The sequence below is a fragment of the Sparus aurata genome, chromosome 1, assembly GCF_900880675.1.
Source record: "Sparus aurata chromosome 1, fSpaAur1.1, whole genome shotgun sequence".
In the NCBI taxonomy this organism is placed as follows: Eukaryota; Metazoa; Chordata; class Actinopteri; order Spariformes; family Sparidae; genus Sparus; species Sparus aurata.
The window spans coordinates 18,622,248-18,638,442 of record NC_044187.1 but is presented as its reverse complement, the minus strand read 5'-3'; the positions used below and the strand labels follow the sequence as shown (position 1 = coordinate 18,638,442).

The 16,195-nt window shown below is 43.0% G+C and overlaps 1 protein-coding gene across 4 annotated transcripts in view; it reads left to right on the top strand.

Annotated features, from left to right (window-relative positions):
• Positions 1-16,195, top strand: part of ndst3 (N-deacetylase/N-sulfotransferase (heparan glucosaminyl) 3) — a 46,117-nt gene that overhangs the window by 17,881 nt on the left and 12,041 nt on the right. For all 4 annotated transcript variants that reach the window (XM_030428987.1, XM_030428998.1, XM_030429004.1 and 1 more), the window contains 2 exons: positions 303-488; positions 7,718-7,846. In XM_030428987.1, coding sequence (XP_030284847.1) covers positions 303-488; positions 7,718-7,846 — 315 coding nt within the window. The remainder of the gene's footprint in view (positions 1-302; positions 489-7,717; positions 7,847-16,195) is intronic.

Here is a 16,195-nt window from a genome sequence, read left to right as displayed (position 1 = left end):
GCTTAGCTTTGACAGTGTGTGTAGGTGTGTGTCAGCACGAAGGACAACACCATCAGTCTGCAGAGATGCGCCCAACATCCATTCACCCTCAACAAACACACATACACACACACACTCGCGCAAAATATATATATTTTTTAATTTCCAACCCGAAGGCCGGTATCGTAACAAACACAAACCTTCTCCTGCAAGGTCGGACTTTGTGTTTATGTGCTGCCATGTCCTTTGTCAGAGTTGTAAATGCGCGCGTGTTTATGTGTACAACCCTCACATCTCCGTGTATGTATGTCCTCCACCCACAGGAGCACAACATCCCAGTGGACATGGGCTACGCCGTGGCCCCTCACCACTCAGGTGTCTACCCGGTTCACCTGCAGCTGTACAAGGCCTGGAGGCGTGTGTGGAACATCCAGGTCACCAGCACAGAAGAGTACCCGCACCTCAAACCTGCCCGCTACCGCAGGGGCTTCATCCACAATAACATCATGGTGAGGAGACAACAAAGAAAAAAAGCCTTGGGGCTGCATGAGCTTGGCTGCTGGGGCTGAAGCTAACAAGTATTTTCATTATCGATCAACCTAGAGTAAACCTAGAAGAAATGTCAGCTAAGTAAGTTTCACAAAAGCACAGATAAGTTCAAATTTAACCTTTTTTCATTGTGCAACCTAAGTTTGTTTAGGTTTAAGCACCACTTGGTCAGGGTTAGGAAGACATCACGGTTTGGCTTAAAATGCCTGTTTTGGTCACCGTGATCTCGGCTGGAGTTGGTCTGTCTTTCCTGTGAAAAGCAGCTGTTTTGGTCGCCACAAAAACGGTCTCCTTAATACACACCCGCTTATGTCATTCAAAAAGCGGCTAGAAATATCCCGAGGTGTCCTCAAAAATATCCACTGGTGTAACTTGAATTGCGGTTGGCCGTTTGGCAGCCTTGTTGGCTATAATAACGCACAACCGACCTCTCTGTGTCCTGATTTTAAAGGCAGCCAAAAACAGTATAATGGGAACATGATGTGACACATTTGCTACAAATGAATTGCTTAGTTTATATAATATCAAAAACGTGTCGAAAAATGCTCATCCGAATTTCGCCGAGCAATTGCATGTTTCTTTTTTCCACCAAACAGTCCAAAACACAGAGACTCTTCATCCACTGTCATAAATGGTAAGTTCTCACATTTGAGAACCTGGAACAAGCAAATGTTGGCCATTTTTTGCTGAAAAGAATGACTGAAACTGTTTTATTAGAACATATCGATCGTCAAACTAGTTGCTGATTGGTCTCCTTTTGATGGACTGATACATGCATCGTTGCGGCTCTAACTCCTGCAGGCTCATGTGCGCGTAAATGTACTCATCCACATCCATAAATGCACTTTGATCAGCTGACATGTTTCTGCACATAGATGATAATTGATTACTCCAGTCACCGCTAACTGCTGGATATTCACCATTGAGCATCTTATTTTTTTGTTCGCTGAAAAATAAAAACGGCTGCCACGTTTCTCAAATTCAAACTGTGTTTTTCAGGTAAACATCTCTATGATTACTTCATATATTTATGGACCTTTTATGGAGTTAGTAATGATCTAGCTGTTCTTTTCACAGATGATGGTTGTGGGCATCGCTAGAGCCAACTCAGTGTTTGTGCTGTTTGTAGACACGTTTCATAAAATATGTTTGCCAGGCCGACACAGGAGAGACATGTGTTTGTTGTCTGCGAGGTGCGTCAGATAAGCATGATAAATATCACAACAAAGTGCATCTTGTTTTGCTATCAGGTGCTTTTCTGAACACGGCCCCTGCAAAGCATGCGGAAATCATGAATCAAAAAACGAACGCTCAAAGTTGTGCAGCGTCCTTGCCGCACGCCAGTAGGGGAAAACGATTTGCTTAATTAATCTTACTGAAATTAAAACCGTGAATTGTAAATTCTTTGCTGCGACTCTTGAATGCAGAATGGTTCAGACACAAAATCTGTTTGGATCTGTTGTTTGGCCGCTTTTCTTCCTTTATCTCACTTTGAGAAAGACTTTTTATCTACTGTCTCTTTTTGCAAATAAGTGTTTGCTGAATAGTAAATTGTGTGCTGATTGTTTCTCGCGGTCTTAAACAGAAAATCAATAATGCTGTGCTCGGTGCGCAACCTCTGTGTGTGCACGCCTGTGTGTGTGTCTGTGTGTGTGTGTGCGCATGTGATATGAATTCTTTGACCTCGTCTCACCACAGAACGCTCAGCTCCATGTTGATTCAATATTTAATGGCTTCCCAACGCGGCTGGGAGGGGGTGAGAGTTTCTGTGTGTGTGCATTTGTGTATTTGTATATGTGCAGGATGTGTATCACGGAATAAAGATCGAGTAATGAGGGCACTTTTACACTTTCATGCTCCAATAAATAATTCATAAGTCACTGTTTGAGACAGCAACAGAATAAAACTCTCGTCACTCATTCCCACCTAAGCAAGTTGTCTTCATCCCTCCATCTGTCTCTCCTCCTCCTCCTCCTCCTCCTCCTCGTTCTCCCCATTCACCTGTCAATCAGGCTCTCTGTCAGTGTGCACAACTGCTCCCTTATTGACAAAAGAACCAATCAAATCTGACACCAAAATTACCAGTCCATGTTGTTCCGCTGCATTTGGGTGTTGAGCAAACCATTTGAACAGACAGCTATGTCAATTTCCTAATCAGTCCTGGAAAAGTCCGCTTTCATTTCTTGACACCTCGTCACAGCGTCATAAAAGACAGACACTTAATCCTACTTTCTTTCAGTACAATGGCGGGGCGACAGTTTGACAGGCTATAATGTGTTATTATACATTATCAATAGTGAGGTATTGAGAAGCGCCAACGAATCGCTGAATTAAATAACAAGCGGCCAAACAAAAGAGCACATTCAACACTTTACCACGCGACACATCACAAAGACAGGATGAAGGAAAGACTGGAGGAGAAACGACAAAGAACAGAGTGGCAGGAATAAAAAAAATCTAATTTTTGTTTCACAGAAGATGAAAAGTTTGTTTTTGAAGAAAAAGCAGAAAAAAGAAAAAGTACAGGCTGAGGTGAAATTAAACCCTTCACCAACGACCCCAGTGATGGATGCAGCTGCTCTCCAAATATTGTTTTTGTTTTCACTCTGACGGTCTTTCAAATAATAATCAAGTCTGTAGGTGTTTTTTATTGGCTGGAATAAACACAGTGGAAGGGGAGCAAGGACACATGCAAATCAGATTCAGTGCCAGTCACGTGCTTCCCGGTCGCTCGGTTTTGTCGGGATTTGAAGAGAGTGAAGATGCCCAGAGGGAAACATCCCATCCCTCTTGTAGAGACTCTCTGGGGAGGCTGCCCTGCTCTGGTGCGAGCTAGTTTACATGCTCACTTAGAAAAGACAGTAACAATATTCAGTACAGTTGAGCTGTATTTAACTATCTGAGGAAAATGTAATTATGAACATATCCGGGAGGGACAGCTCTGTGAATTAAAATGATATGGCACTTAGTCCCGCACCCAACAGTGACCCCCCGGATACCCACTGCCATTGCCCCCTAATGAATTTATATTATGGCTTTCTATTGAACGTCATACCTTAAAACATTTTTGAAGTTTGCCAGTTCACTCTTGATTTTCTAGGGGAGGACGGTGTTAAAAAGAAAATTACAAATAATGCCCCATCCCAGCCCTGGCAGAAAAAAAAACAAACAAAGCTCTTGTATTTTGAAACCTTAATGTTTGCTGGTACCCTCTCATGATCAACAGCTCCAAAGAAATCAGCTACTAAATGTACCTTTAGTGGATGAGATTGTTTGAAGACGGAAAGTGCTCAAAGGGAAATAAAAGGAATTTGGGAATGTGAGCATCAAAATCAAAAAAAGCCCGACACCTGCTGATGAACATCATGCAGAAGCTACGCCACAAGTGAGCCGGTGAGCCTCCAGGTGATTCTGTTCAATTAAATTCCTTTACAAAACAGTAGAAGTACACAAATATGTATTAGCAGTCACCGTCAATATATTAAGACAGGAGAGCACAGCGGCTCGTCTCTCGCTCCGAGACACTGCATGCTACACTGACTAAATAGGAAACGGAGGCTAGGAAAAAAGAGAACATACTCAAAACTTAGCTCATGCAGGGGGAACATTTTTCTGTGAGGCGGCTTCTGTGTTTGCGTGTGTATATGTGTGTCTCCTGCATGTGCAACTTTAAATCATTTCACTATAAACCAGCCGGTGAGCTTTCAGATTCCGATAATTCATCTCGTCTCCTGACCTCACGTAAAGTTACTCGGGGACATCGCTCACAGCCTCCCCCGTTTTCTTTACCTCTCACATTTTTTTCGCTTCCAATTTTTCTCGCAATTTCTGTCTATTAATCTCCTTCCCCCATGCCTCTCGCTCCATCTTTGTTTGCTCCGAGGAGGACAGGAAGTTGTCTTAAGGCTGTAAAATTGGTGTTTGGGTGTCTCTGTCAGCAGATTGAGAGCCACCCACTGGACCCACAGTATCAGAACAAATCAGACTGAGATATGGGATTGTGCCCGTGTATGTGTGTCCGTCTGTGTACGCACAAACATGCATACTTGTGTGGGTGTTTGTGTGCTAGTGGCGTGTGTGTGTGTGTGTGAGTGTGTGTATTTCTTTTTAAAATGTACTATATCAGTTTGAGCTATAGCTCTGTGGATAATTGGTTTGGTGAAATAGTGCTGAGTGTCTGTGGCTCTGGTGGCCTTCTCTCCCTCTCTCTTTCTCTCTTTCTCTCTCTTTCTCTCTCGTGTGTGTGTGTGTGTGTGAGTGTGAACGAGTCTGCAGTGTTTTATAGATAAACCAATATCTGCGCTTCCAGTCTTAACTCTCTATTTCACACGGAGAAGTGCTCCGCAAGGAGTTCACAATAAAGACCTTCTTCTTCTCCTCTCTGCCGTTCTTCTTTTCTTCTCGTCATTTAATTCATTTAATGACCTCATAAAAAAGCCATTAATTCATCAGCTGTTAAACACCAGAAACCGGCCGTCTGTTGCTTGTGTGTATATCTTCTCGTGAATATTATTTTTAATTTTTTACGGCTTCAAAAAAGAAATCGTCTTTTTGCCAAATACTTGCTCTACAGTTGAGGCAAGCTGTAAAAGACTCCCTTATCATTCAGACGTTAAAGCCCAAAAAAAAATGATGTCACTGCTGTTAAATCAGTTGTTGCTCTCACTTTTTAAAACCTTATCGAAACATAAAATTGTTACATTTCTCCGCAGCGGTGGAGAGAATTTGTGGAAGTGACATCGGCGACCCAGCTTTTATCAATCAGGGCACAGAGCATGCAGCCCACACGGGGCGTGGCGGTGTTGCTTTTGGTATTAACGTGGCCAAGCGAGCGCGGCGCACCTGCTTGAGGCTGGATTAAAAGTAATCCATTATCATCTCCTCCTGCCTTGGTAAACAGTGAGTCACCAAAATACTAAACAGGTGAAAAAATTGGAACAGTGACGCAGAAATGTTTACCCCCAAAATCACAAATACATATTTTTCCTCTCACATGTAGTGCTGTGTGTCCATCTAGATTGATTTTGGGTTGAGTTGCATATCAGCCATAGAGATCTCTGCCTTCTCTTGAATATACTGGAATTAGAAGGTGCTCTGCTTGTGGTGCTGCAAGCGAAACAAGAGACGCTTGAAAAATTCAACAGCAATGGCTCTTTCTAGAAATCATGACCTGGTTACTCAAGATAATCCACAGACCTTGTTTTGGTTGGGCAGTTTCATCTGCAAAACATCTGCAGTGGGACAAACAGGCGTTCGTGGAATTCATGGTGATATTGTTTTGCTGCCTCTGTGAACAAGCTTGAACGGGCTGCCAGCAACTTTGGGTAAGTCATAATTTGGGCTGGTAACCCATGGTCGGACTCAGTAACTGTGATGATATTACCGCGAATCCTTTTAGAAATGTGTTATATTACTCCGTTTAAAGTAATATGTTTCTGTAACGCGTTGCTTTGTGTAGCACCTTACCCTCAACCCTGCCAACCAACCATGTGACAGAGCCGGATGTGGACAAAAATGGCTTCCTCCTTGGCTGAGATGTAATGTCACAGCAGCTATCCTAGTTAGCTAGCCTCTCGTAGATGCTTCCTTCTGTGACATGAAACTGCTCCCAACAAAGTTTATGGATTATCTTGAGTAACTGTGTTGTGATTTCTAGACAGAGACATTAGTGTGTTTGGCGCTTTGGTGCTTTTGTGAGCACCAAAAGCCGCGTGCCATCTAATTCCGTCAAATTTGAGAGAAGGCAGACATCTTGCATGGCCAAAACTCGGCAACTCACACCAAAACAATTTAGATGGATTTGTTACACTACAAGAAAAAAGGAAAAATAACTGTCTGTCTGTTTAACTTCACCTGTGCAAGTGCATCTCCATTAAAAAAACAGGTCTCTACTGCTGTGGTGCGCTCATCTTGGATGGACGGTGTGTTCTCTCACACCGATAATTTGACTCTTGAAGAGCTTTTTACAGCAGACATGTTGACAAGTCGTCACAGAAAAGGCAAGGTGGATCTAATAACATTTAATGACGGCTCCAAGTATCCCAGTAAGGGGAGCAAATGAGCCAGCATGCAGAATACTAGTGTCCTAGAGTTTGAGCACCCACATGAAGCAGATCATTGTGTATGTAACCTTTTTATCTCGTGATGATAATAATAACAGTAAGAATACCTGCTGTGAAAAAGCTTTGTTAGCCTTTACAAGGATGTGACTTGAAACATCAGAACTGGCACCTGTGATAGGTGACATTACCATATGCTGGGTGACACAACAGAGGAATATGCCTGACCCGCTCGGCTGTCTGCTTCTCTGTAGACAAGCATGACTCCGTAGCCGTACAGTTCATCCTCACATCTGTCATCTTTTATGCTGCTAGTCGGATGATTTGTACCTGGTTTGCCTGTACGTCGGCCTTGAAATAGGTGAGTAATCACAAGTTTAAAAGACTTTGCACAGAACTGGCTGTTTTAATCTCAAAGCGTTGTATCACAGTGGGTTCATATGCCGCCTAAAGGAGAACTCCAAAGATTTTACACATCAAAGTGTGTTTACAGGTCTTTTGGAGTACTACTGCATGTGTGACAAAGTCTCGTAAAGCCTTTTGTGGCTCCAGAGGGAGATGCACAAAGTCTGGTGACGGTAGTCTTCAAGTGATGTCACTTGGAAACTGCAAGTGTGAGAACAAAAACAAAGTGGAGGTATGGAGTTACAAAGAAGTGTGCTTACCGGGCCTCTTTAGTGAACTCCTCTTCACTGCTTGAGTTCAGCAGCTTGAGTTTACATTGGCTGTTACTAGCATAACCGGCCTAAATCTTCAAAGAAACTATTGGTGTTTGAGTTGCTTTGTGGGTAATGTAGGTTTTCATAAGGAAGAGGAGTGCTCTAAATAAAAAAGGAAATAACTCTGCATCAATTTTGATGCTTTGTGGTTTACACCATCCATTATAAGAGCTACAGTATTATAGGTGTGCATTGCTTAGTCAGAGGAGACGTCTTTAATAAGTCATTTAAAACAACAGATTATCATTTGTACGCTAAATGCTTTAATGTCTGAGAAAATCATCTTAATACCTGCGGATCATACTTTGCTTGCCGACTGTCCTAAACCATTTGTTTATTCCTGTGTGAGCTGAAGATACGAAAGATATTAACCAATGCTCTTTTTTTGTGTGTGTATGTGCTTGCGTGTAGGTGCTGCCTCGTCAGACGTGTGGCTTGTTTACTCACACCATCTACTATAAGGAGTACCCCGGTGGACCTAAAGAACTGGACAAAAGCATCCGTGGGGGAGAGCTGTTTCTCACTGTGCTACTCAATCCAGTGAGTCAGAGACACCATGCACAAACAATGACACACACACTCAAACACACACAAACAGATATAGAAAGTGAGAGATAGGAAGGACTGTTACTTTCTATTTTGATTTTTGCACCTTTAAGAGGTGCAAACTGGGTTTCCCGCTTTCTCTATAGAGGTAACTTCCTCTGTGTCTGGTTCATTCCTTTTAGTTTTTTGCTTTGTGCAAGTGTGTGTGTGTGCGCGTGTGTGCGTGTGTGTACTTGTATGCGCGTCTGTCTCTTTTCCTGTCAGGGGCTGCTTCTCACAGTGGAGCTGTGTTCATCTCCCCACTTTAAATTAGGTCTCACCACAGGGGGGTTGCTGTCACATACACACACACACACACGTGCACGCACGCAATTGAACACACCACCGTCCTCCCCCTCTCGCTCACACCCTGCTGTGTGTGTCAACTCAACTCGATTCTCCTTTGAATTAAGGAACAGAATTAGGTTCTGCCAGCAGTTAAGATGCTCATCCACGCGCACGTGCTCACATGTGCGTGCAGGCACACAGTCGGATGGTAGGCGTCGAAATTCCCAGGAATTATCCCCGAACAATCTCCGTCTGACTCCGACGGCACACGTGCACATGCTCCGAGGCACACGGCGCTGCTCGTAGACCAGCAGTAGGCTGTATTGAAGTGTCAGGTAGGGGAGTGCTGAACTAGGGGAGCTGTCAGAACTCAGCGAACATCATAGAGTCAAGTGCAGCTTTGCACAACAAACCAATCTAGCCCTTTGTTCTCTCTCTGCACCACTTTGTCCCTGTCTCGCTGCTTTTTTTGCAATTCTTCTTTTATTCAGTTCTTTTTGTTTGTCTTTATTTCTTCATTTCTTTCATTTCTCCCTTTGCTCCTTCGTGTCTGCTATCTTCCACTCTTAACTGTTTTATTTATTTAGATGTTTTGTTCTTTTGTTCTGTCTGTCTTCTTTGTCTCCACACATCAGTGCATCCCTGTTTCTTCCTTTGAGTACAATGTTTTCACTGTTTCTAAATGATAATAACACATGACATTTGCATAGAAATGTTGTAAGAGCGTGTTGTTCCACTCTCAGATGACAGTTAACACAGCAAAGCCAGTTTATATGCGGCTCAAAAAGAAATGTTAATAATAATTGCATCATTTTGCTGCTCCTAACATCTCAGGTAGCCGTTTTCTATTTTGTTACACATCACATTAAGTGTTTTACATTTCCCCTAACAGTGACAATGGTTTTTCTAATAATAGACAAGGTACTGGAGTGAGTGTAATTTACCATTTTTCTGTCCAAGTGAGGTGGAGTGATTTGCGGAGCTGAATTGCCTGTAATGTTTTGTTACAGTAAGGCATGAAAAGAGGAAAACGTAGCAGACGGATGGTCACCTGTGCCTATAAAAGTCCTTGTCCCATCAATTTTTAACATGCTTCAGTGGATAAATCATGATAAGGGCGAATACTTTTACGGCCCTCAGCAAAACCAAAAGCAAAGCATGTGCAAACATACGTGTCGTGGAGAAGGTTGAAAATAACAGAACTACAGATTTCCTAAAGTGCCTTGTAAAAACGAAAGCCTGGGTTTTTCAATTCCGATCGGGCACTGTAACATGAGAATATTTTCTTTTACTGGAGATTTAGAAGGAGGTATAATAAAAGATGAAAGAGTCTTTACAGGCATGGGAGCATGCAGTCTGTAAAAAAGACTAAAACAGCCAGTTTGAATGGAATTAAGTCACAGCTCTTATAAAATTACAGTAAATCTCCTCCCCTTTTAAACCTTCTCCTGTGTTGATCATCAGGGGGTGTTCACAAAGTGCCTTCTGGCTCCTAAAGTCACCTGCAAGGACCCTGAGAAGAGCTTTCTACATGGAGGCTGGACTGAGCAGCTTTAACACACCTGCTCTGTAAACTCAAGGCGTCAAACCATCCAGTATAGAGCTACCCAAAGGCTGCATGTACTGAACACCTTTTAATGCAGCCTTTATAATGCAAAGCTTGGTATTGCTCTTAATGATGGTAGTTGGGTAATAGTGAATAAGTATTATATAACAGTGATGTGAAACATTTTTCTTGTCTGGGCTACAAATTACAGTTAAAACCGAAATTAAATGCAGGTAAACCCATTTCTATAATATGTTGGCTTAACATCAAGATAACGAAAAACAGGATATTATTAATCTCATATCCTGCCTGACTTTAGTTAATCCTAACACAACGGGTATGGAATTAATAATTAGATAAGACCACATTTTTGTCATCTGTCACTTTTTGAGGCCAAATATGGAGTCCGACAGTTGCACTAAGCCTTGTTAATAGCCCAACAGATTGTCGGAAATGCCTTTGCAATACAGATTGTATTATGAATACTGCTGACAAGCTGTAAATCTAAGCTATTATGACAGGTTCATATGTAATTGTGTCAATATTTTCAGAAGACGTCTGGAGTGCTTGGAAATTCAAGCAAAATGGGATGAAGGTGCTCTTTGGTATTTATGCATGTGAATGTATACATCTGTACACCTATATACCTCATTCATTGACTGGTGCTTTCAAGGACCTTTTCAATCTTATATTATGCAATACACTCAAAGGACTCTTACCTTCCATATTGTCAGACTCCCCTTAATCAATACTCATCTTGAATATGACTGTTGTTATGTAGCAGGGCAGGCATCTTCATAAGCCTATTGGCTACTAACCTGCCCTACGCAATGGTTTGTCTCTTTTTCTATGACTGAGTCAAAGCTCATGCGCAGTGGCACAAACAGCCCTCTTTAGGGTGCAAGCCCTGACTTTTTTCCTGCTTTGGATCTTATCAATAACACAAATAAGCTCTTGGTAGTAATCCTATCAGCACCTTTAAATATATTGAGCGTCCCCAACCGAAACAAGACTCAAACTGAAGCAGTCGTCGATCACTTGTAACTATCAGCCAGTTGAGAGGAGTAAGCAGTCAGAAGCCAGTATAAAACAGAGCAGTCAATAAAGTAGGTTTACCATACTTAACCACGAGGTCCTTGAGCATACAGTCATGTGCATAGAAAATAGTCACGCATCTAGTAGTATAGGGGATTTGCAGAGACTGATACACGTACACACACTCAACACAATGCATGATCGTCTCTAGGCTTAACTCTTCCGGCGATCATAATTACATTAAAGAAAAAACACTTTCCATCATTAAAATGACTCTGTTTTGGAACTGTATGCCGGATTTGGGAAGGAGCAGTTCGAAGAAAATCCCATGAGGTTTTCATCATAATTTACCCCTCGTTCTATATCGTCCTCTCCATTAAAACATGTCATCCAATTTCTGCTCATCACGTCATTATTATATTTTAGTTTTGACTGGCTGTGTGTTCCCTGGGTGGCGATAAGTGCCAGAATAATTTCCATAGCTTTATTTGTACCTATGTATTTTTGTGTGTGTGTGTGTGTGTGTGTGTGTGTGTGTGTTTGTGCGAGTGTGTGTGTGCAACGTTTGTGTAGCTGCGTGTGTTGATAGCTACTCAAAGCACAAAGGACCTGACAGCATTTTTGCTCTTACCGCCAGTGATGTCATCTCAGCATGAGCTCACAAACCAAGAGGGACGCCTCTGCACACCCCCTGTCCCTCTCTATCTCTTTCACACATGCACACACACACACACACTCATATACATTTCATAAGGGTTTGAATTTCTTCTTGAAAGCCAGGAACACGCGGAGGCTAATTACATTTTTTCCGCAATCTTTTGTCCTTCGTTTCTCTCGCTGCCTCTCTTTCTTCATCAGTGTAATAAGAGATGAAACTCTCCTCTTGTTGTATCTCTTAATGAAGAGACCCATTAAACATAAAAGCGTTTTTAAGCGCTAAATGAGACTTATCTGCCACGACGTACGTGCATGCTCACACATGCTCACACACACACACACACACACACACACACACACACACACTGGGCTGATGATTTCATTCTCACTTCTCCCTGCTATGTTTTCCATTCGCAGACAGAAAAGCTTTTATTAGTGTGTGTGCACTTTGTAATCAATAGTGTTCTGTAGCTCACTGCTTTAGTCCCGCAGGGGGGTTTCCTATTGTTTGATGATCTGCACATTGGTAACATTGTCACTTCCCATTCAATGACTTTAAATCACATTTGGCCTGTGGTGGTGGTTCAGCGCTGACAACACCCAACATATTGGACGTGTGTGCGTGTGCACCCGCCGTATGTGTGTGCACGCTCGGACACCTTTGTATCATTGCGGGCTGCATCAGCATCATCGAGCTTCCCGTCTCGCATAAGCTCGGCAATCGATTGGACGACCTACACTCTGCAAACAGCCAATAGGGCAGAAGTCATTCCCCAATAAATGGCCGGGGAGATGGTGAGAGAAAGAAGGGGGGGGGGTTAAAAGGGGAGCGGGAGGAGAAGAGTGGGGTGAGAAGGTGGCAGACAGATTGAGATTTAATTTTCAGGTCACGGCATCTTGTGTCACTTGAGAATCCAGACACATACTGGGAGGAAGCGATGCACATACAGGCGCGCACACACAAGCAAGCACACAAACACACTCCCCAAGTGCATGTGTTTGGGTGGCAGCATCCAAGAATCGGCGTATGTGTGCACGTGTATGTTTGCATAAATATGTGTCGCGCTGACATAAGCAGAGCTGTAGACATATATCACGCCTGACATTTAGCGCTTAGCTCTGCCACTAAGCTTATTAGCCAAACACCAAATATCAGCACAATCTGCCTCTCTCCCAGCCCACTGTTCTACTCACCCTCCCAGCCCTCACCTTTCCTCTCCCCGTCAAAGGCTCTGGTGGCCCTCTCTCCGTCTTCCCTTTTTTCCAAATTTTCAACCCGTTCATGTTAACTTTGCTCACATGTGTGAATCTTTCAACGCTTCTTTTTGCCTCATTTCCACTCCCTTCCTTCCCTTTCTCGGGGGTCCTGCTGATTGCTACTGAAGGCTTTGGCAGCTCATCAACACATACAGGCTTTCAGACACACACACACTCTCTCTCTCTCACACAATCCCACACAAACACACACACACACAATAAGCTTCAAACCAAACAGGAGGAGAAATTACAAAGTGAGAGCAAAGCAGTGAAAGATGGCAGAATGGAAAGAAGATGTTGACTGGAGCAGGCAGAATAAATTGAATCGAAATCATTTGCCGTATTGACGTTCAGCTTTCAATTATCCACTGATGAGACAGAGACAGCGAGATGGACTTGACGAGAGGGTAGGAAAAAGAGAGGAAGAGCAAGAAGGGGAGAAAGGGTGATGATGGTGAAGGGGAGAGAGAGCAAGTGTGTGCAAACTGTGAGGAGGTGGGAGTTGGGGGGGGCTTCTTTTTAGTAGCAATAACAATTCAATCAGGGAGAAATGTATGTGGAACTAAGTGGTCTGTAATGGGAAACAGGCTGCTCCAGCTAAACACTGAAGGAGAGAGAAGGCAGCAGAGAGTGACAAAGAAGGGATGGATGGATGGATTGGATATGTACATTAACACACATGTTTTTGGAATCCTCCTTAAAATGTGGAACACTTGTGACAAAGATACGTATGTAATGGAAACAGAATATTTTATAGTAAAAAAACAACACATTTTTGTCTAAAATGACATCAGTGCACCAAAACAATAAACTTAACTTGGATATTGATGACTGTGAATTACAGCGAAGATTTTTTTCGACATTATGCTCTGTAAAAAAAAATTTTAAAAAGCAGCATATCACCAGGGTAACGGCGAATTGTAGCTAGTTAGCTCGGTTAGCCATTCATCTAATGGTCCGAAACTGTGATCTTGGACCACCCGGGGAGTATTAGTGTTAGCACAGGTGCTAAATGGTTAGCTTGCTATCCCTACAACACAATAAATAGACATCATAACTTGCAAATTAAAGCGGAAACAGGCAACTTCTCAGATACCCTCCCAGTGTCTCCCACTGTCATTAAGGTTGGTACCGCTGTTTTAAAAGACAGGGTTAGCAACATAGCTGCCACTAACAACCCGGCGACTGCCGAAAGAAAAAAATATATATTAGAATTTGAACTTGTTTCGCACACTCGCTGCCCTTGTGCCACAATTTGTCCTTCGCTTTTTTGCGGGAAAAATCCGGTGGCAGGCGGAATAGCAGATAGAAAGCAAGGTTTAGAGGGAACCAATCTATATGCAGATGATGTCATTTTGTCACAGCCATTACACCGTTCAATAGGTAATTACTTCGGAATGATAAGTAAAAGCAAAAACGTTGACCATTGTCAGTCTAAGTAATTGGAACCAGCAAATGTTTGATATTTTTGCCGGATGGATGGATGGATGGATGGATGGATGGATGGATGGATGGATAGATAGATAGATAGATAGATAGATAGATAGATAGATAGATAGATAGATAGATAGATAGATAGATAGATGGATGGATAGATGGATAGATAGATAGATAGATAGATAGATAGATAGATAGATAGATAGATAGATGGATGGATGGATAGGTTCAAAAACAAAAATCTATCCTCAACCAAAGGCCAGTCGAACAAGTAATTGCTTCAAAAATGTCAATCATGTTAGGGGGGGATTGGAAAATGTCACAAACTCAAATACACGCCCGCTGGTTCCCATAATCCTCCAAGACATGGCATTTGTGAGTGTTTGTGTGCCTGTGTGTGTTCATGTGTGCATGGATTTTAAAGAACATCGCTCCATGTTGGACTGACATGCTTCATCAGAGCATCTAGGTCAGCGTGAGATCGGAGAGAGAAGTGGGGGGGGGGGGGCAACATAAAGAAGTGACTTTTTGGAGCCAACGACAGAGCGAGAGAGAGTGAGACATTAAAGAGGAGAAGAGGGAGGAAATGAAGCTGCATAGGAGCACCGAGAAGAAAAAGACAAGGGACACAGATTAAAAGAGGGAGGCTGCCAGGTCGGGGGTTTATTTCTCTCATTTTTTACACTCCTCTCCCAGCCGGGAAGTACGATTTGACGCCAATTCTGGTGTTAAATTATTAGCGCAGTATTCTTTATTAAAGGCACATATGGGACTCAAAGCAATCCAATATTCAGGAAATGAGACGTGGCACTGGATGCAGAGAGAAAAAAGGTTTATATGGTTCAGTTAATTGAATTCTTAGCCACCGAAAAAAGGTTGCACCGTGTCGGGAGATTAACTCTCTCTCAAGTGGCTTTTCTTTTTTGTTTTTTTTAATTCACACTCACCTGCCAAGGTTACTCTCACTGTCTCCTCTGTACTTTTTTTTTTCTTTCTCTTTTGTCCGCAGTTCCCCAATTACAAACACAAATCATCTTCTCTCCCCTCCTTTGTTTAATTTGGCAGCCAGTGCTTAAACTCTATAATGAATGTTTCCATGTTCAATAACACGCAGATTCCCCCCCCCCCCCCACCACCACTCCTTCCCTCACCCTGCACACACACACACAGTACACTGTGTCCCCTCACAGCCTGAGTCAGACATCATAGCATATTGAGGGGTTTGAAGGAAACATAAATCACTTTTTGATCACCTTGCCTGCTTTCAAGAAAAAAAGCGAAACAACACACACAAAAAAGGGAGAAGTGGGGGAAACGGTTCGTAGCAACTTATTTATTCAGGTTAGATCTGTCTGCGTTCGCCGTACGTCAGTCCAAAACCTTTTTCATCTTAGAATAATCCTATCCTGCACTTTTCTTCCCGTCCTTCAACTGCTGCAGCGTGCCATGGGGAAATACTCTCCTCTCTATCCCAAATGCGAATAGATGTTTCCGGTGTGACGCTGTCGAATTTAATTTTTACACATTTCTAAGAGCGGCGCTTCAAGCGCTCCATTCATGCGTCTAAGAGGAAGGTTTTAAGGGGTTCTCGACATTGCGAGTCATTGGCGAGGAGGAGTGAGCAAACATTTTCTCGTGTTTCTTGCTCCTGCTTGAGTGCTCGGCTTTGACAGGGGTTCCACATTGTTGCCCTAACATCCACTCGATTGATACAGAGGCGAGGCTAGATGGTGCACCGCTGGTTCGCTAAGAGTGAGCGCAAGATAAGAAGGCGGAGGTAGATGCACAAACGCATCGACAATTGCACACATGAAATATGACTGACATGCATACCCTTGCTGCTCTCTCTTCTCTCTCTGTTGCATTCTTTGTGACACACTTTGCCACACACATGTCTCCCTCCCACAGCATCGCTCTCTCTCTTTCTCTCTCTCTCTCTCACACACACACACTCCTCCCATCAGTATTCGGGGCCGATCAGTATTCTGAACAGCTTTCCAGGTCGGCCGGACGCTGATCCAGCAAACCCCGACACTGTGTCGCTTTGTATCTACGGCAACCTTCAGCGTTAAAGAGGAGCAGCG